This window comes from Lutjanus erythropterus, chromosome 16 (genome assembly GCF_056507025.1).
Source record: "Lutjanus erythropterus isolate fLutEry1 chromosome 16, fLutEry1.hap2, whole genome shotgun sequence".
In the NCBI taxonomy this organism is placed as follows: domain Eukaryota; kingdom Metazoa; phylum Chordata; class Actinopteri; order Lutjaniformes; family Lutjanidae; genus Lutjanus; species Lutjanus erythropterus.
The window spans coordinates 2,516,326-2,538,353 of NC_139332.1; the positions used below are offsets into that span (position 1 = coordinate 2,516,326).

Here is a 22,028-nt window from a genome sequence, read left to right on the forward strand (position 1 = left end):
GGACAAAGTGCTCAACCCCAGTACTTGAGTCAAAGTATAGATACTCCTGGTCAAATATTACTCAACTACAAGTGAAAGTTGATCAGTTAAAATTTTACTTGAGTTAAAGTATTAGAGTTCTTGCTTTTAAAAATACTTAAGTATTCATAAGTACATGTTTTTAAAAATACTTAAGTATTCAAAAGTACAAATTATAATAATATCAGTACATTGTTGTATTATTTTCATGATGCATTTACAGAAGCTTGTAACTGTCTGAAACCATCTAATGATGCACTGACCTGCTTGTAGAACCACTCTGCTACACTAAGTCTATAGAAACACCTATAAAAACTTCAGCATAGAAATACAATCAAAACCAAAAAGGACAGCTGTTGTCATTTTCTGATGTAACTATTAAAATGCCTGGATGACTTATTTCCACTTTTACATCAGTCCCATTTGAGAGGAGCTACTGCGATTGGTTTGTTTCTGTGAGGAACACAACATGTGACCAACTGCATTTTAGAAAAGAAGAAACAGCAACAGCTGACTTCAACAATGTGCTCAGTCAAAAAGTAACAACAACCTTCCTGGAAATGTAGTGGAGTCAAAAGTACAATATTTGTCTTTGAAATGTAGTGGAGTGAAAGTCAGAAGTTTCCAAACAAACAAATACTCAAGTAAAGTACAGATACTCAAAAAATGTACTTAAGTACAGTACTCAAGTAAACATACTTCATTACTGTCCACCACTGCTCATCTCTGGACTCCATCACACTGTTTTACTATGAAACTCCAGCAGTGTTTTGTGGAATAAAAAAAAACTAATTTTCATTTTGGGGTGAGCTATCCCTTTAAAGCCATGCGTGCATTTCATTGCATTTGTGTGCACATAGTACTTTAAAGTGTAGCTATATGATAGCAAACTTGAAGATAAGTACAGTAACAAAGTACTTGTACTTAGTTACTTCCCATCTCTGGGCTCCATCACCACTAGGGGGCAAAAGGGCAAATTTCTAAAACTAATTGGAGTGTCCCAAAAACCGTGGGGCTGGTGCATCATTTAGAGCTCACTTCATGTTCTCACACGGCACTTTTAGAACGGTTCTGTGTTATGTAACAGGAGCTGAGGCTGCTGCAGACTCTCCTGTCTGCATGTGAACTGCGGCACTCTGCAAGTCTGAGACAAGTCGCAGCATCAGTGTTCTGCTGCTGCTGCAGTGAAATCCACCCTGCCTCCTCTGAACTGAACTGAACGGAACGGAACGGAACACACCCTGCTGCAGCCCGCAGAACAGCCTGCACCGCTCTGACAGCACTGACTGCAGATCAGCTGTGCACCTCCACCGAGCAGAGAGAAGACGAGACGAACTGCAGGATCACAGCTGAGGTAAGATCATCTGTTTACCGCATTGTGTCCAGCGGGACAAACCGAGACAGGTAACCGGGGGCAGACAGGACAGGTCAGGACAGGACGGGGTGTCATTGAAAACGGTGCAGAGGAGGCGAAGCGTCACTGTTCATTTAACATCAGAACCGTTAGTCAGGAAACATTTCTAATGGAAAGCAGCGACAGATCTGAGGGGGGGGGGGGGGGTCCAAAAATATCCAGGAGTCCTGCACGGAACTGAACGGCTTCTGGAGCTGTGCCAAGTCCCACTGCGGTCCCATCAGATCCTGGATCTGCGTCTGCTGCAGAGCATCATGACATCTGAAGCTCCTTGCTCTCCTGTCAACTACGTTCATGTGTTTGTGTGAAAAGTTGCTGCACATGTATGTTCAGAGACACAGTCTGCTGCTGCAGCCTGTAATGAAACTGCTCCACCGCGTTTGGAACATTCTCCACGTCAGCACATGAATATTTCAGACTCATACAGCCCATAAATAATGATCAAGTGTCCTTTTCTTCCCACACTGTATTTTTGTAGCTGCATGATAAATGTTTTTGCTGACTCAGGACTGTTATTGCATGATGGAGGTGAAAGTCATCCTCAGGCTCTGGCCTGGACAGAGACATGAGAGACATCTGTAAGGTCAGGTGGGACATCTTGTCTCCTTTCACTATCTTATCAAAAAAGCACAAAACACATACTGATACTTTAATAAATACTAGATTGGCTTAGTAAATGTAAAGATGTTTGTGTCTGAAGGTCCTCCTGCTGGCTGCAGGCCTTCAGTCAGAGGACAGGGAAAGGATGTACTGATATGGTTTCCTCTGGGCCGATACTGATTATCAGAAGAGCCATATAGATATATCAGTCAGCTGATTATTGGTTTATCACAGCTATATCAGTATCAGCACATATGTTGACAGCTTTTCTTTTTTGGACAGAATACAAGGCAGATTTTTATTTATTTTTTAGCAGCACTTTATCCAACTTATATACAGAGTTGGGAAGCTTACTTAAAATGTGTTCTGATACCTGTTAAAAATGTAGTCAGTAATGTAATCCAGGTATCAAAATATTAAAGTAATGTAACTTGATTACTTCTTACTACTTTTGGATTACCTCAATATAAAATATAGTGAAATTGTTTACCCTGATATAGTGTTTTAGGGCTGCAAATAATGATTATTTTCATCATTGATTTTTTTTGTTGATTATTTTCTCAATCGATTAGTTGTTTGGTCCATGAAATGTCAGAAAATAGTGAAAAACTTTGATCAAAGCTCAAGATGACGTCTTGTTTTGTTCACAACTCAAAAGTCTTCAGTTTACTGTCAGAGAGGAGTAAAGAAACCAGAAAATATTCACATTTAAGAAACTGAAATAAGAGAATTTTGACGCTTAAATTGAAAAATGACTCAAAACAATCATTCAAACATCAACATAAATCAGCATAGATGCAAATCTATTTCATCAATCAATGGTAGATTAATAGTAGATTAATGGTTGCAGCTCTAATTGTTTTATGTTTGTTTTTCGGTTTATTAGTCTGTCCAGCTCCTTTGTTGTGCACAATTTATTGAATGATTGATTTAAAGAGAAAAAATGTTGAAGTTTCCACCCAGTCAAGCATTTTTTCACTTGAGGTCATGATGATGAATTGTCAGCTGTGTGTGCACTGTGCATGCTTATATTGTTCTTTATTTTAAAATGGTAATCCTACTAATAATCCTTGTTTTTACTAAATGTATCTGTAATCTGATCTTTTTTTTTTTTTTTTTATCTGTAATGGAATACAGTTACAGTTTTTTTTTGTATCCAGACTATGCAATCCCACTACAGATAATCTGTTACTCCCCAACCCTGATAGGATATGACAATATGTGGGGTAAAATGTCATTGTACTTTTGAACACATAAGAACATTTTGACAGAGTTATTGTAACAGGAGGTTCACTAAATAAACTTTGCTGAGCTTTCAGTTGCTTCTCACAGTCTTCATCAGAGGACACTGTGTTTTATCTAGTCAGCATAGTGGCTGTTTAACCAGGCACACACTCCCCCAGCATTAACACAGTTGTGTGTATCCTTGAGGCCTGACAAAGGTGCTGAATGTGTTTCTTCTCTTAAAAACTATTTACAAAGACAGTTTTTGGACCCTGCGTTGTTTACATCAATCAGTCGGCTGTCTTCTTCTCTGCCTTGTGCCAACAGATTGCAATACATTTTTTATATGCTGGTGTATTATCAAACCTATGATGCATTGTAAGTGCCACTTATAACCGGCAAGGTTTCTTTATTGTTAAATGGTATTACTTGTCGAGTGCAATATTTGAATATAATGTCTGGGAATATTGTTGAATATTTTATATGACTTTATTCCTGTGTATTCTGAGCTTTGAGTGTTTTTGTTGTCATGCTGTGCAGCTTCTGTAGACAATGAACTGGAAGTGGAATTTTATTGTGAAAGGTTGTGTTCAGTAAATAAATGAGTGGACGGTATGAGGTAAATGCATCATCAACATAGAGGAAATATAGGAATCCTTTCACAGTTACACTTATGAGTTATTATATTCAATTTCATATTTCAGCTTTGATGTTTTTTGTCTTTTCAATCCTATTAAAATTAAAGAATATAATTTATTTATATTATATGTTTCAGGGGGCTAAATATATTATTTTAATGATATTGATATTCTGATATTCTGATATTTAAATGTTCTGCTAAAGTAACAGCTATTAATGGACAATTATGTTGCGAGGGGAGCTGAGAGGATCTGAGAGGAGCTGAGGGGATCTGAGGGGAGCTGAGAGGATCTGAGGGGATCTGATGGGAGCTGAGAGGAGCTGAGAGGATCTGAGGGGAGCTGAGAGGAGCTGAGAGGAGCTGATGGGAGCTGAGAGGAGCTGAGGGGATCTGAGGGGAGCTGAGAGGAGCTGAGAGGATCTGAGGGGAGCTGAGAGGATCTGAGAGGATCTGAGGGGATCTGAGAAGAGCTGAGAGGAGCTGAGAGGAGCTGAGAGGATCTGAGGGGAGCTGAGAGGATCTGAGAGGATCTGAGGGGATCTGAGAGGATCTGATGGGAGCTGAGAGGATCTGAGGGGATCTGATGGGATCTGAGAAGAGCTGAGAGGATCTGAGAGGAGCTGAGAGGATCTGATGGGAGCTGAGAGGATCTGAGGGGATCTGATGGGAGCTGAGAGGATCTGAGAGGATCTGAGGGGATCTGAGAAGAGCTGAGAGGATCTGAGAGGAGCTGAGAGGATCTGATGGGAGCTGAGAGGATCTGAGGGGATCTGATGGGAGCTGAGAGGATCTGATGGGAGCTGAGAGGATCTGAGGGGATCTGATGGGAGCTGAGAGGAGCTGAGAGGATCTGAGGGGAGCTGAGAGGAGCTGAGAGGAGCTGATGGGAGCTGAGAGGAGCTGAGGGGATCTGAGGGGATCTGATGGGAGCTGAGAGGAGCTGAGAGGATCTGAGGGGAGCTGAGAGGATCTGAGAGGATCTGAGGGGATCTGAGAAGAGCTGAGAGGAGCTGAGAGGAGCTGAGAGGATCTGAGGGGAGCTGAGAGGATCTGAGAGGATCTGAGGGGATCTGAGAAGAGCTGAGAGGATCTGAGAGGAGCTGAGAGGATCTGATGGGAGCTGAGAGGATCTGAGGGGATCTGATGGGAGCTGAGAGGATCTGAGGGGAGCTGAGAGGAGCTGAGAGGATCTGAGGGGAGCTGAGGGGATCTGAGGGGAGCTGAGGGGATCTGAGGGGAGCTGAGCTCCTCTGAGAGCTTATTTTGGGACATTCAGGAGGAGCTCTGAAATATCAGGTTGGGAACCAATGCATTCAGCAGTGTTTATGAGAAGCAGAAAAGCGTTGCCTGTGTCCCCCTGCTGATTTTGTGATGATGTTTCTTGTGTTTTCTTCATTAATAAATACATTCTTGGATTTTGACACAGTAGTCTTATGTTATTTAGCTCTATGAAGTGTTATTGACAGGAGCCTGTTAACTGGTAGTAATAACAGTAGAATGTTTTTCACAGTTCCTCTGAAAGTGACTTCCATGTATGCATGTGTACATGACATGTTTAGTTGAGGTGCGCACCAGAAACAATATTGCCAGATGGGAAATATTAAAGCATCATGCCAGGGGCTTAAAATTATCGTACATAACCAAGAGAACAAATACATAATTTCAGATCAAACGGTCTGCTGCCACTGCTTGTGCTAGCTGCAGGACTTGCTGGGACGCACCGTAAAATCCCACTTTGAAGATGCATGGTCACAAATATGACAAAAAAAAAAGAAGAAAGTAAAATATCTCATGAAAGGAGCCATATAAAATAAACTGTCCAATTTGTTGTGTTTTGTTGCTGTACTGTAGAAGTGAGTATTTCATTTCCCATAGTACTGGAAAGCAGCTATTGCACAACTTCTGGGGTGAAGCACTTGGTTCCTTGTACCAAAACAAAATCATGATCAAATTATTGTACATTATGGGACTTTGTTGATCATACATTGTACAGACAGCAAAATCATCATACAAATATTGTAATGATCGTACATACAATGTGCAATCCAAACCCTGCGGCCAGTCAACTCTGACTCAGTGTCGTGGATACTGTGGCATTTCCTCCTCCTCCTCCTCCTCCTCCTCCTCCTCCTCCTCCTCCTCCTCCTCCTCCTATTGCAGCTCCAAGTTTTTGTTCTTCTGATGTTTTATGTGTTTGAACAAAGCTGTAGCGAACATCCTTCCTACCATGTGCATTTTCATTCACAGCGGTGAAATACCTCCAAACAAAACTCCTCTGTCACTATGTGACAGATGAAGCTGGTCACAGTGTGCACTGTGGCACTGTGTTGTTTTTTTTTTCCACATATTTTGGGATTGATCCACCCACACTTAGTCGATGGCGGGACAACATGGATGTTTTTTCGTTGGCTGTAAATCAGTCTTATGTTGTGCATAGAGTGTGATGATTTGAAGAAGTTGTGATGAAGAAGATAAGATAAGAATGCAGAGTAAAGATAGCCACTGCATGTAGAAAGTCTTTCTTTGACTGAATCCTGCTCTATATACTGTTAAAGTGTTAAACTGTTAAGCATTTTTCCAACAGCAGCAGAAGGATGGCTCAAAATGACAAAGATCCGACGCCTCCGGTGGGGAACCTCTCCCCCGGACAGCTGCAGCCTCTTAACAAGATGGAGCCCAAGACTCTGGGGGTGAGCACAAGCAGCAAGTTTGTAAAACAAACTGTATACAGTGTTGTATTTCTTAAGGACCTCTGAATTTCTGACTATTCTGAATGCATCTGCTGATCCTCCTCTACCTGCTCTTTACAGGCCATCCAGATCGTTATCGGGGCTTTAATTCTTTGTCTGAGTGCCTCTGTGCTCCAGATCCATGAGGTCCACTTTGTTGGAGACGTGGCCCTCTTCCTGATTGTTGTCATTCAGGTCAGTCAGAGGCCCCTGACGGGACATCATAGCATGTTGTCACCTTTATTAAGATCAGAACAGATGGACTTGAGTGTTTCATATACAGTTTCTCCAAATGGTGCATCTTGTAAAAAGTTGTGTTGTCACCCACCAGGTGACCCTGTCTGGTTCAGTGTTGATCCACAGTGGGCGGAGACCGACTCTGTTTTGGGTGAGTCTCAACGAGAAGAGTGCAGTATATCACAATCACCAACATTTTGATAAGCAGCCATAATTTAATGACTGTCTCATTTAATAAGTAATTGTAATGGATTACAATTACATTACTTTGCATTTTAATTATTAGTTACTCCCAAACACTGCTAAGTGTAAGCCTTGTTTTTAGCCTAGCAGTTACTGATGACTGTGGCCCCCAACCGGACAGTTAAGAGGAGTGAGGAGTTATATATAAATTATATATAGGTGTCATTACTTAAACTGGTACTTGTACTAAGCTTACATTAAAATCCAGAGGTGACACGTAAGTACAAATACTTTGTTACTGTACTTGAGTAGAATTTTGCGGTATCTTTGCTTTACTTACTTTTTACTTTTACTCTCTGCATTTGAACACAAATAAGTCACTGAACTCTGCCAGATATGTTCATTGTCACTGCTGGAAAATATAAAACATCTGCTGCAGCTCATGACACAGAGATGTAATAAGAACAATCAATGACAAAACTCATATTTGAGGCTTGGTATTAATTTTGTATGTTATTGTTATTTTATATAGAGATACAATGGTTAATCAAATAATTGATTATTAGTCAGTTAATAAATGAATCAATTTTAATACATTTTAATACTATTTTGATAACCAGTTAATCAATAAGTGTAATGTTTTAGGGAAAAAGTCAAAATTCTCAGATTTCAGCTCCTTAAATGTGAATATGTCCTGGTTTCTTTATTCCTCTCTGACAGTAAACTGAATATCTTTGAGTTCTGAATGAAACAAGCCTCATTGTGAGTTTTGGGAAACAGTGATCAACATTTTTCACAATTTTCTGACACTCTATAGACCAAACAACAAATTGATTAATCAAGAAAATTATTTATAGATTAATTGGCAATGAACATATGTCTTGAATCTTAGCTGCTGCAGTGAGTGTTTCTTCTTAGATCTGTGTCAGCAGCTGCAGCTATACAATAATAATAAGACTAATACTACTACTACTACTACTAATAATAATAATAATAATGATAATAATAATGTATTAATTCATAGTCAGTGTATTACCTCCATCTACTGTAGGTAATTCACTGACTCTGGATAAGAACCTCATATAATCCCACTTCAGATAATATGAACTAACCCTTTAAAGTTGAAAAATTCCATACCTAAAATATTATCTTGCATGTTTTATAACAGTATGTCAGTGTGTTTGCATTGAATAATATTTTCTTGTTCCACCATTCTCATGTAACATTCAGGTGAGTGTACTACCTTATGTGTGTGTTTGTTTGTGAATATGATCTGTACAGTTGTAAGGTGTTATGATGGATTATTAAGTTGTTATGGTATATGAGCTCCACAATGTGACCTGCAGGTGAAATGCGTCCTGGTGCTGCACCTCATCAGTGCTGCATTTGCCACCGCCGCCCTGGGTCTCATGTCCAAACACCTGCCCTACCGCCAGGACTCGTACCACTGTGAACACTGCCGCAGACTGGAGCTGCATGCTGTGGTAATGTCTGTAATACTTAACACAGGCCACAGCTCTGACATTCATCGGATTTCAGGTTTTTATGATGAAACTATTTAAACAGAATAGTCACGTCAGTAGCTGCTACTGTAACAAAGCTTCTCTGCTGTGAGAACAGTGTGCCTCTCATGTTACAGCCTGATTAAGACAAACGTGCACATCACATCGCTGAGTTATAGTTCCTGTAATGAAACTAACTGGCCTAAACAGCATCATAACATTGCTGAAAGAAAATTGAGCCTTTGGCTAAAAGTGATCAGTGTTTGGATTTGTTTTTGGGAGATTTGAGTCTTGCCTGGTGCAAGACTGAAACAATGTTTGCAGGACAGAAATATATGACTGAACAAAAGAAACACTGTCAGTTTGTTCAAACTAGATAACTGTTTAAATATGAAAAATGCATTTTACAGTCCAGAAGTTTTCTGGACTACTTTTCCTCATTGCCTCTTTCTGATTTTTATGTGATTTGATATATTGAGCCCATATTATTATGATATTGAGATGTATTTAAAATTTATTGTATTTATTGTGTTCTTGGGCACCCAAATTTGAGAAACAGAGAGATGTTTCTGTTATTTCCTCTACCCTCCTAGAGTAACTAATGATCATTGGAAACACCTGCATATAATGCTAATGCCATAGTGCAATTAGAGATGGCAGTTGATTTTATTGATATGAATTATCTGATTCTTTATCTCTTCCATTATCGATTCCTGTGGATTTTTAATACAATGCTGAGACACAGCCCTCATTTGCATATTGCATAATGCATGCATTGTTGAGAATTTAAGTTTACTATTGTATGTTCCAAAACACAAACGTTACACCTTGTTGATGTTTTTAATCTACAGTTGTTAGTTTCCTTTAGTATTTGTGACGTGTTTGATCAGACAGTTGTGGTTTATGTTGGTAATTGTCATTTTTGTGCTGGTTTAGAGACGCTTTAGTTGACACCATGAGTGAGGGGTCATGTACATTTCATCATTCCAGCTGGAGTTCCACTGAAGAGATAGGGAGTAATACTCCCCATATGCAGTATATGCTGTAAGAATAATAAAAAACAAAACATTATTTACCATAGTAAGGAGAAATACAGCTGTAGACTGAAAAGACATGCATAGAACAAATGTTAATTAGTACAGGAGTCGATAGTGGAATTGAAAATACAATTTTTTCATCATGTTGATGGAATTATACTGTTGGAGCTGGTTCTAAAGTGGAACCTGATCTTGATGCCCATCCATGAGTGCAGTAGTGCTAAAAAAAAAAAAAAAGAGAGAGAGAAATGCTTAGTAATCTTTTATCTGTCAGTCTATGTATAGAGAGATTTTTTTCATGCAGTAGAGGAGGCAGGCATGTAGCTTACACAGAGCCATCACTGATGTATGACTGCACATTTCCCTGAATAGAATCACATGAATTCATAGTTGACTCTACATGTTATGAAAAAGCAGACTCCATGTTTCTTTGTCTTTACTGTCCACTGCAGCAACATTGTTTCAGGAAATGCACCGGGCTGATCGAGCAAAAGTGTAAAGTAAGTGATGGACTACTGTTACAACTCATACTTTGCTCACATAGATTATGTTGTTTTGTCTTATGGAGTGCATGTAGAAGACAGGAATGTCTACTGATAGAAAAGTTTTAATGGAATCACCAATGTCACAGAAAGAACATACTGTTCCTGTTTCCTCACCATATACTGTACGCTCTTGGATTTCTCTGGCTAGCTGTTGATTGATGGGATCCTTGGGACGCTGGTGATCTTCCTGGTGCTGGAGCTGTTGATCTGTATCACTGCCATGCTGTTTGGACTCAGTGTCCTAGCTGTAGGAGGAACCCAGGTGAGCTCTGAGACCTTTCATCAAATGATAAAAAGGCGTAAGAGGTCAGATAAGATGTACAATGAATGATTGGTAAGGTGTGGTGAATCACCTCCTCTGTTGAAGAAGTATCAATCCTTAGCAACAGCTTGGTAGTAGGTTATAGGCAATAAGCTCTACCTGAGTCTTGGGGCTCACTAAATCCTGTTGCATAAATATTGTAAATTCATCCATCCATCCATTTTCTTCCACTTACCTGGGGTTGGGTTATGGTGACACTTTCCAGCTCCTCTTGGAACATCTCGAGGCATTTCCAGGCCAGATGAGATATGTAATCCCTCTAGTGAGTTCTGGGTCTCCTTCTTGGAGGATGTGCCCAGAAAAACTCCAAAGGAAGGCTTCTAGGAGGCATCCTAATCAGATACCTGAACCATCTCAGCTGGCTCCTTTGAACGCAAAGGAGCATCAGTTCTACCCCGAGCTCCCTCTGACGTCCAAGCTTCTTACCCCTATCTCTAAGGCTGAGCCCAGACACCTGAAAGAGGAAACTGATTTTGCTAGCTTCTGCCTGTACTCTCATTCTTTCAGTCACTACTGAAAGTTTACAACAGGTGAAGGCTAAAACATAGATCGACTGGTAAATTGAAAGCTTTGCCTTCCGACTTGGCTCCCTCATCACCACAACAGCTCAGTACAGTGCCCACATTACTGCAACTGCCACATCTGTCAATCTCACGCTTCACTGTACCATCATTCATGACCAAGACCTCAAAATACTTGAACTCCTTTGCTAGTGGCAGCGACTCACTCCCCACCCAGAGGCAGAAATAAACCCTTTTCTGACAGAGAACTATGGCCTCAGAATCGGAGGTACCGAAGCCAACCAAGCCATTTCTCACAATTCTGAAGTTCCCAAATCAGACATTCTCCTCACCCCAGCTGCACCTTGAGATATTATCCATCCATTATCCATGAGTGCAAGACAAGGGGCAGCCTTGGCAGAGTTCCTGCTGAGAACATGTTTGACTTTGTGCCTGGATATAGACAAAGTTTCACAAACATTTTTGCACCTTTTCTTGAAAAACTAAATTGGATGTTCATAATAAAACACTGACTATTAAATAACTTTGACATTTTCTCCAAATGTGCTCCAGACTACAGCCAGGCCTGATTATATTATTATATTAATACTATACGCTAGAGGGAATGCGATCTTGTGAGATTTCGTAGGACATGATTTCATGTCATCTCCTGTGGAAGCAGATGTAAACAAACCAGAGATTGATACAGTCCAACAGTTTGCTGTAGTAAAACTTTGCAATGAGAAAAACAGAAGCAGAAGTTAAACGAGTCTAGATGAGAAAATGTTTGAGGAGGCACATCAACACAGGTTGTTTTCATTCTTCAGCCAGAATAGGAGATAAGATTTTAGCGGTCAGGCTGTGAGCAGTAGGTCCCCACTTTTGCCTGTCGCCTGGCTTTACACAGCACACGTCCCCCATGGCTGTCCCTGCTGGTGGTGGACCCACAGGACGAAGTTGGTGAAGACTACAAGTTGTGGTTAAAGATTTTGAAAAATCTGGCAAGAGGACCTTTGACTTTAGATTTTCTTGCCTTTTTCTAATGTTAAAGATTATTTCATCATTAACTCATTGATGTGATGGTGTAAGAATCTGCTTTGTGTGTATTTGTGCTTCCTGCAGACTCCAAGCCAGAGACCTGCTTATCCACAGACTCGCCCCCCACCTGCTCCAGCCGTACAGCCAGCAGTTCAAGCTGCTCCAGCTGCAGCCGAGCCATCTCAGGTACCACAAATAGTCTTTATTACAAACCTGTTTTTAGGTAGGTACATAATGCAGGGTGCTGCAACTCTCTAGCTAGCTGATGTGAAGCTAATAGGGGTGTCACAATTTCGATATTGAATCGAAAATTGATCGAAATGAGCTTTGAATTTGAGAATCAAATCGAAATATAGAATCTGAGATTCTCCCAGTATTTGCTTTTCCTCTTTACCCCTGTCTACTTGATGTATAGCCAAAGAAAAAAACAACACTTTGAAAACAAGACAGCATAGCTTGCCAGCCTTACATCATACTTGATACCATCTAAACTTTTTAAAGAAGAATTTAAAAATGGAAATGACAGTTGTCAGGGCATAAAACCAATTATCCTTGAACCGCCACCTTATCGTGGTGGAGGGGTTTGAGAACCTGAATGATCTTAGGAGCTATGTTGTCGGGGGCTTGTTGCCCCTGGTAGAGTCTCCCAAGGCAAACAGGTCCTAGGTGATGGGTCAGACTAAGAGTGGTTCCAAAGCCCCCAATGAAGTGTTCAACATCAGGGATGTTTACGTCGCCCAGATTGGTGTTACTGGGGCCCCACCCTGGAGCCAGGCCTGGGGTTGGGGCTCACAGGCGAGCGCCTGGTGGGACCTGTCCGGGCCCAGCCCGAAGGAGCAACATGGGCCCGCCTTCCCGTAGGCCCATCACCCGCGGGAGGATTCAGAAAGGGCTGATGCAATGTGGTTTGGGTGGCAGTCGTGGGCGGGGGCCCCGACAACCCAATCCCAGGACATGGAATCTCACAGTGGGGACATGGAATGTCACCTCGCTGGGGGGGAAGGAGCCTGAGCTGATGCGGGAGGTTGAGCAGTACCGGCTAGAGATAGTCGGGCTCACCTCCACACACAGTCGGGGCTCTGGAACCCAACTCCTTGAGAGAGGCAGGACTCTTTTCTACTCTGGAGTTGCCCACGGTGAGAGGCGGCGGGCTGGTGTGGGCTTGCTTATAGCCCCCCAGCTCAGCTGCCATGTGTTGGAGTTTTCCCTGGTGAATGAGAGGGTCGCCGCCCTGCGCCTTCGGGTCGGGGATAGGTGCCTCACTGTCGTTTCAGCCTATGGGCCGAACGGCAGTGCAGAGTACCCGGCCTTCTTGGAGACCTTGGGAGGGGTGCTGGAAAGTGCTCCAACTCGGGACTCCGTCGTTCTGCTGGGGGACTTCAATGCTCACGTGGGTGGCGACAGTGTTACCTGGAGGGGCGTGATTGGGAGGAACGGCCCCCCCGATCTGAACCCGAGTGGTGTTCTGTTATTGGACTTCTGTGCTAGTCACAATTTGTCCATAACGAATACCATGTTCAAGCATAAGGGTGTCCACCAGTGCATGTGGCATGGAGACGCCCGTGTGTCTTGGACACTCAGGTGAAGAGAGGGGCTGAGCTGTCAACTGATCACCACCTGGTGGTGAGTTGGTTCTGCTGGCAGGGGAGGAAGCTGGACAGACTTGGCAGGCCCAAACGTACTGTGAGGGTCTGTTGGGAACGTCTGGTGGAACCATCTGTCAGAGGGGTCTTCAACTCTCACCTCCGGGAGAGCTTTGACCAGATCCCGAGGGGGGCTGGAGACATCGAGTCCGAATGGACCATGTTCTCTGCCTCCATTGTTGACGTGGACATTCGGAGCTGTGGCCGTAAGGTCTCCGGTGCCTGTCGCGGCGGCAATCCTCGAACCTGGTGGTAGACACCAGAGGTAAGGGATGCCATCAGGCTGAAGAAGGAGTCTTATCAAGCTTGGTTGGCTTGTGGGACTCCTGAGGCAGCCGATGGGTACCAGCAGGCCAAGTGCGCTGCGGCCCGGGTGGTTGTGGAAGCAAAAACTCGGGTATGGGAAAAGTTCGGGGAGGCCATGGAGGAGGACTACCGGTCGGCCTCAAGGAGATTCTGGCAAACCATCCGGCACCTCAGAAGGGGGAAGCAGTACCCTGCCAACACTGTTTACAGTGGTAGTGGGGAGCTGTTGACTTCGACTGGGGATATTGTCAGACGGTGGAAGGAATACTTTGAGGATCTCCTCAATCCCACTGACACACCTTCCGTAGAGGAAGCAGAGGCTGGGGACCCAGAGGTTGACTCATTCATCACTCAAGCTGTAGTCACTGAGGTAGTTCGGAAGCTCCTCATTGGCAAGGCACCGTGGGTGGATAAGATCCGCCCTGAGTACCTCAAGTCTTTGGATGTTGTAGGGCTGTCTTGGTTGACACGCCTCTGCAACGTCACGTGGCAGTTGAGGACAGTGCCTCTGGACTGGCAGACTGGGGTGGTGGTCCCTCTATTTAAGAAGAGGGACCGGAGGGTGTGCTCCAACTACAGGGGGATCACACTCCTCAGCCTCCCTATTCCCTATTCCAGGGTACTGGAGAGGAGAATTCGGCCAATAGTTAAACCTCGGATCCAGGAGGAACAATGCGGTTTTTGTCCTGGTTGTGGAACACTGGACCAGCTCTATACCCTCCGAAGGGTGCTTGAGGGTTCATGGGAGTTTGCCCAACCAGTCCACATGTATTTTGTGGACTTGGAGAAGGCATTCGACCGTGTCCCTCGTGGCATTCTGTGGGAGGTGCTTCGGGAGTATGGAGTTCGGGGCCCTCTGCTAAGGGCCGTACGGTCTCTGTATGACCAGAGCAGGAGCTTGGTTCGCATTGCCGGCAGTAAGTCAGACCTGTTCCCGGTGCATATTGGACTCCGGCAGGGCTGCCCTTTGTCACCGGTTCAGTTCATTATTTTTATGGACAGAATTTCTAGGTGCAGCCACGGGCCGGAGGGAGTCCGGTTCGGGGACCACAGGATTTCATCTCTCCTTTTTGCAGATGATGTTGTCCTGTTGGCTCCTTCGAACCAGGACCTTCAGCTTGTACTTGGGTGGTTTGCAGCCTAGTGCGAAGCGGCTGGGATGAGAATCAGCACCTCCAAGTCCGAGGCCATGGTTCTCGACCGGAAAAAGGTGCCTTGCTCCCTCCGGGTCGGAGGAGAGGCCCTGCCTCAAGTGGGGGAGTTCAAGTATCTTGGGGTCTTGTTTACGAGTGAGGGGAGGATGGAATGCGAGATCGACAGATGGATTGGTGCGGCGGCAGCAGTAATGCGGTCGTTGCGCCAGTCTGTCGTGGGAAAGAAAGAGCTGAGCCGAAAGGCGAAGCTCTTGATTTTCCGGTCAATCTACGTTCCTACCCTCACCTATGGTCATGAACTTTGGGTCATGACCGAAAGAACAAGATCTTGGATACAAGTGGCTGAAATGAGTTTCCTCCGCAGGGTGGTGGGGCACTCCCTTAGAGATAGGGTGAGGAGCCCTGTCACCCGGGAGGAGCTCGGAGTAGAGCCGCTGCTCCTCCACGTTGAGAGGAGTCAGCTGAGGTGGCTTGGGCATCTATATCGGATGCCTCCTGGGGGCATGCCCCACTGGGAGGAGGCCCCAGGGAAGACCCAGGACATGCTGGAGTGACTATGTCACTCGGCTGGCCTGGGAACGCCTTGGGGTCCCTCCGGAACACCTGGAAGAAGTGTCCAGGGAGAGGGAAGTCTGGGTGACCCTGCTCAGACTGCTGCCCCCACGACCCGGCCCCGGATAAGCGGAAGACAATGAATGAATGAATGAATGAATGAATGAACAAAACTTGATAGTCTACCAATAGCATAGCCATCCAATTTACAATGCAATTTAAGAATATCCAAAAAAAAATCTAATTGAATCATGACTTTAAAATCAAAAGTCATATGGAATAGTGCTTCTTGAGAATTGTGACATCCCTAGAAGCTAATGTGAACATGATCAACACCAGTCCCCTTGTGTTTAGTGTTCTCACAGGTCCTTTTAATCAATTACAGTTCATTATGTCAATATTTTCTGCAAGGCATATTCACATTTTACTGTTCTCTGTGTATCAACAGGTGGCTGTAGTTGTGACTGAACCAGATTCAGAGCAGGTTGAGGACCTCTCCACCCCACCCACTGAACCCCAGGTGGAGCCAATAGAAGTTACAACCTCAGAGCCCTGATCTAAACGCACGCTGTAACCTGTGGTGTCATGTCATGTCAGTCAGAGTGTAAATATGGATGTCAACTGGGAAAAATGATTCCTGTCAGCCTCCTGGTGGTCAGTGTAATTAGGATCTTTCATTCAGCTTGATGACTCAAGTATCAACTCAGGTGACAAACTGACAACAAATCTTTGATAGTAGCAGACCAGGGTAACACAGATAATAAGAATTGGTGAAAAATAAAAGTGAATGTCCAAACATGTTTAACATGTAAGCAACAGGTTGTCATCCTGCCCCCTTCACTTCTGGCATGACATGAACACAGCATCAGTGTGAGCACTGCTGCACATACAGTACAGTATGTTGTGATTATGGTATGAATAAAATAAGTATAGTCAGAGAAATAACTATAACAGAAAAAAGACAAAAAGGAGGAAACAATGATCTTGTTCACTATTACAGTATGTAGGATATAATCACTTCACTAATAGTGTGTGTACACTTTGTGTTCATTAGAATGAAGGCAGAGCCAATATGTAACCTGGTATGACAACATATTTTGCCTTTCAGAGGCCTCTTTCCTAAAATATATGTGACTGTTGAAATATGACTGTGTTATTGTTGTTGTTTGGTTATAAAACTAACATTTTATTTGGGTCTATGCTCTTTTAAATTTAAAGTGATTCCAGAATTAAGTGATGAAAGAGTATTACAGCAGCTGATCTACTATCTGTTGTCCATCACTGAGTTTAATATTTTAGACCTGTCATCTTGTGGTTGGTTTGATTAAGTCTGGGACCTTTCTGTGCACAGTTTGCATGTTCCCCATGTGTCTGCAAGTTCTTTCTGGATGCTCCGGCTTCCTACCACAGTTCAAAGATATACAGATTAGGTTAATTTGTGACTCTCATGTCAGCTGGAATTGGCTTCATCTACCCGTGACCCTTCAAAGGCTTGGCAGTTTTAGATAATGGATAACAGATCTTGAGATTAAAATGTAAAGGAGTACTCCAGTGGTGTAGTACTTCATTAAGGCTGAGAAGCAACAATGGCTGAGATATTCTGACTTTCAGTCCTTAAACTCCAAAAACACTGGATCCTACATTTCTCATACTGCTTATAACCTCGATAGCATCTTTGTAATGTTCCATTTGTACTGGGAAGTCAGAATTATTTAGTTCCCAGTTGGATGTTTCAACTGGAACACCCCCTGAAGTCATATTTCCAACTCAAATCTCCCCCAAAAATCCTGCCCCATGCATCAACAATACTGTTTATTAGCACTTCTGTCTTTATTATGTCTCATTCATTCGTGTGATCTCCGAGGTTAATGGAACGTAGCATTAGATCAACCTGGTACCTGGACTTCTTCAGTCACCCTGTTTGTAACTCTGGTTTTCTGTTTAGTACATATTACTGCACATGTGCATAATTGACACCACTTCCCCTTTGAGGACAATAAAATAAATGTATCTTGTTACGTCCAGTTTAAGGGTGTCTGAGACTACATAAACAAGACTCATCTTCCCAAAATCCCAAGCAACCAGAGACAAATTGCTGAGATTTAATTATTGAAGGGTTTATTTGCTATGTGTCTTAACAAGATTGGAGATTAGAGTCAAAATAACACACAAAATCAACTCAGAAAGAAATAAATATAACCCAAAGAAATTAAGGAAGAAAACAGGATTAACAGAACTGGCAGCCCTGTTAGCTCTTGCAAGACACAAGCCATCAGCTGATTGGTTGCAAATGAACAGAGATGAGCAGGATGAGTGTTTCCTCTGCCCTGAGCCGATGCCATCTTGACTCCTTACATAGAGGGGCGGCCATTCCAGTGAGCCAATCACCTGCGAGAGCCAGTAGTCTGGCAACCCATCACACACTCACGCCTAAGATCAGGCATACTTTAGTACTGACACACACATAACAATCTCTTATAAACTTATGGCTTCCAAGCTCAAACCACAATACGCCTGAAGACACCACAGTGATATAATCAAGGTCATTTACCAGTTGTTTTACATTAAGATAAAACGGGACTCTATTTATCCTGAGGTTGCTGTATAAAGCAGGAAAGAGTACATATATAAAGAGTGCAAATTTAAAATATAAAAAAATGTGCTAGTATAATCAAAAGTATACATAAATACATATCTAGAATCTAAACATTTCAAAATATACTAAAATATTAATAATATTAATGTTAAGGATCATAAACTGCTCAGGTTGCTTCTTGATGAGTTGTATATAGGCATGTATATTAGCAGTATGAAATGTATAAAAGATAGAAGTCCACTGTTCGCCAGTGATTATGAGATTTTAGTTAAGACTGAGAGGATAAAAACATGTAGGTTGACACCTAGTGGCAAGGTGTAGAGTTGTTTGGGTGGGTCAGGGTTTGCTTGAGTTGAGAGCTGCTCCTGCACAATGAAAAGAGCCAGTTGAGGAGCTTTGGGAAGCTGTTCAGGATGTCCACTGGCTGCCTCCCCAAAGTACCAGGAGAGATTATTTTTGTCATCTGTACTTCCAATGCTTTGAGATCCTGCTTCATCAACCTCGTGACAAGGTGTGGAACTGGTAGGGTGGGTTAGCGGTAACTGGAGTGGAAAGCTGCTCCATCATGAGAAAAAGAGCCAGTTAGGGAGATTTAGGCAACTGTTTAGGATGTCCCCTGAATGCCACCCCAAAGCACTGTAAGAGATTGCTTATCCCATTTGTACTTTCAATGCTTTGAGATTGTGTGAGAAGGACATGTGGTCCACCACCTGGATAAGCATTGGAAAATGAATGGATGGAACGTGTCCACCACTTGTTATCTGGAAATAATTAGACAGCTATTGTATGTTGTGATCACAAAGTTCACTGTTGCAAGATAACAAGATACTGTAAATAAACACCAATCTTTAAATGACAGACCTACAAACTCATGAAGCAGTCTTATACACTCACATTATACTCAGAAATGCTGAAGCATACCAGCAGCATAACTCTGACATTTCTCTCACATTTGTGAAGCCATTTAAACAAGAAGCGTCTATAACAGAGTCAACCCTGAGCTCAGTGAATTTATTATGAGCCTGCTGTCCTTCATTAGAAATGTCTGAGGTATCCTTCATTCGTTAATCAGAATGATCTTCCTCTAAGCTATAATCATGGGGAAACTATTGTACAGAAATGTGCTGAACCTTAAATGCACACGAGCTGGCCTGAAACTACTATACCACCATGGAGGTTTGTAACAACTTTAAGAGAGATATGTGTCTGAAAAGTCTGTTGTAACTATAATCCCTGTATTTGCTCATTGTTCTAAACAAACTAGGCAAAAGTTGTTCATTAAATGGGAAGATCACAATGTGAATATCTCTTTAGTCAAGGCTCAGGCTGTCTGCCAGCTCCTTTTTCCTATTCAGATGTGTGTCAGTAAGTTTTTCTGTACTGGCTTGTTAGTCTTTTTAGGGTTCTTTGTGGAAACCACAGGATGGCATGATTAACTGTAAATGAATGTATGAACATTTCAACCACAGAACCAAAATAAAGTTACAGAAAAAAACAAACAAAATATCCATCATCGCTGTCACTAATCACTGATCATCACCTTAAAGATGCAATATGGAAGGCAAGGCCAGAATTATAACATTCAAGAAATGAACTACCAGGCTCAACAGAATGTGAAGAAGTAGCCTAACATTTCTCATATTATGTTAAACACACAAGTCAACATATACACTGCCTGGCCAAAAAAAGTCACCACCTGGATTGGGTGGTGGCTGGGTTGAACTGGGTTAAGAACTGTTCAACACATTAATACCTGGAAGGATAGTGGTGAACCATCATCTTAAAGGAAGAAATGTGGTTGGAAAAAATTTTGAATGATCGTGATCAGAGATCACTTAAACATTTGGTGAAATCAAATCATAATCAACAGTAGAACTGTTTAATTGTAAAAGTAAGAGCATTTCCACACACACAATGTGAAGAGAACTCAAGGGATTGGGACTAAACAGCTGTGTAGCCTTAAGAAAACCATTTATCAATGAGGCTAATCGGGAAAAAACGGATTCAGTTTGCTAGGGAGCATAAAGATTGAACTGTAGATCAATGGAAAAAGGTCATGTGGTCTGATGCGTCCAGATTTACCCTGTTCCAGAGTGATGGGGGCATCAGGGTAAGAAGAGAGGCAGATGAAGTGATGCTCCCATCATGCCTAGTACCTACCTGTACCTACTGTACAAGCCTGTGGAGGCAGTGTTATGATCTGGGGTTGCTTCAGTTGCTCAGGTCGAGGTTCAGCAACGTTATGTGTCCAAAAATGAGGTCAGCTCACTACCTGAATGAATGAGCAGGTTTTTACATCAATCGACTTTTTCTTCCCTGATGGAACAGGCATATTCCAAGATGACAATGTTAGGATTCTGGCTCATATTGAGAAAGAGTGGTTCAGGGAGCATTTTCACACATGGATTGTCCACCACAAAGTCCAGATCTTAACCCCACTGAGAATATTTGGGATGTGCTGGAGAAGACTTTATGCAGTGGTCTGACTCTCCCATCATCAGTACAAGATCTTGGCCAAAATTGAATGCAACTCTGGACTGAAATAAATGTTGTGACATTGCATAAGCTTATCGAAATGGTGCCATGGTGAATCCGTGCTGTAATCAAAGATAAAGGCAATCCAACAAAATATTAGGGTGTGTTACTTTTTTTTGGCCATGCAGTGTATATAGTCATACCTGCCCCACCCTCTCGATTTTCCCAGGAGACTCTTGTTTTTCATTGCTCTTTCCCTATTTCCTCTAGGGAGGACAATCCTCCCACATTTCTCCCAGTTTCTCACAAATTGTCACAATTTTTTCATTTTCCTTACAACCTGTTTCCGTACAGCTTGTATAAGAACAACACAACTCCAAAAGTCTAGTGTTTTCACCTGGACAACAATACAGCTAACCCAGACCAGACTTCCTAACTAACTTCTTAACTTCTTAAAGTGCCCTTGTCCCCCTGTGTTTCCATGTATCAGAGGTTAACTTACAACACTACAACATACAGTATATACTGTATGTCTGTTTTGCATTGCATTGATTTGTTTCCATTATTGGCCTATCACAGCTATATCAGTATTGGCGTATATGTTTCCTCATTTTGAAACACAAACGTCATCACCTGTGCAGTTTCATTTTTTTCAAGACATCCTATTTAATTTGCAGCTCTCTGCACAGAGCAGAAGGTGTCAGCAGAGAGCAACGGTCTGACAAATGCACAGTGCACACTGCTGCTGCAGCAGCTGCTGCTGCTGCTGGAGGACCACTGAGAAACTTTCTGTATTTTCAGGCACTTATGCACACTGTGACAAAATGAGTGTATTTTAAAGTAGGGTACAAAGGACAAAAATCTCCACAGTGTAGCACTCCAAATAAATCATTTAATTGACTGGTAGGATATTCTCTTTCAAGGCAATGTTTCAGGCAATTGCCAAAGAGTAACACAAGCATTTCTTGTAGAAGCTCTAATCAAGCGCAATCACTCTTACCTGCTGAGCAGGCAGCAAGGGAAAACAAAATGACGCCACAAGATGATAATCATAGTTTCAGAAATAGAAACTTTAAAAAAAAATAAAAAATTCAGACAGATGCAGCAGAGAATGAAAGACAAATGTGAACAAGCAGTACAATAGCCTGAGAGATATTCACAAACTCACATCTTCAGTCACATAAGACAAGGCTCTATGTGGGAGAGAAAGAAAAACTGAGGTCAGTACAAAACTGTATTTCTGTATTTAAGTAGATTTTCTTGAGTATTTCTTTCTACTCCCTCCTAAAATTTTTCAAAACAGACTTGTTTTT

General features: G+C 42.5%; 1 protein-coding gene across 3 annotated transcripts; it reads left to right on the forward strand.

Annotated features, from left to right (window-relative positions):
• The first annotated feature begins 1,025 nt into the window (after nt 1-1,025).
• LOC146312597 (uncharacterized) lies at nt 1,026-17,190 on the forward strand. 3 transcript variants are annotated; one of them, XM_084739805.1, is made up of 9 exons: nt 1,026-1,372; nt 6,481-6,586; nt 6,707-6,820; nt 6,957-7,013; nt 8,392-8,529; nt 10,037-10,084; nt 10,278-10,391; nt 12,074-12,175; nt 16,093-17,190. In XM_084739805.1, the coding sequence occupies exons 2-9, from the start codon at nt 6,491-6,493 to the stop codon at nt 16,198-16,200; spliced, it is 777 nt and encodes a 258-aa protein (XP_084595931.1). In that variant the 5' UTR covers nt 1,026-1,372; nt 6,481-6,490; the 3' UTR covers nt 16,201-17,190. The 3 variants fall into 3 exon arrangements, with proteins under 3 accessions (XP_084595931.1, XP_084595932.1, XP_084595933.1); XM_084739806.1 differs by having other exon boundaries at nt 6,484-6,586; XM_084739807.1 differs by lacking the exon at nt 10,037-10,084.
• Nucleotides 17,191-22,028: the final 4,838 nt, after the last annotated feature.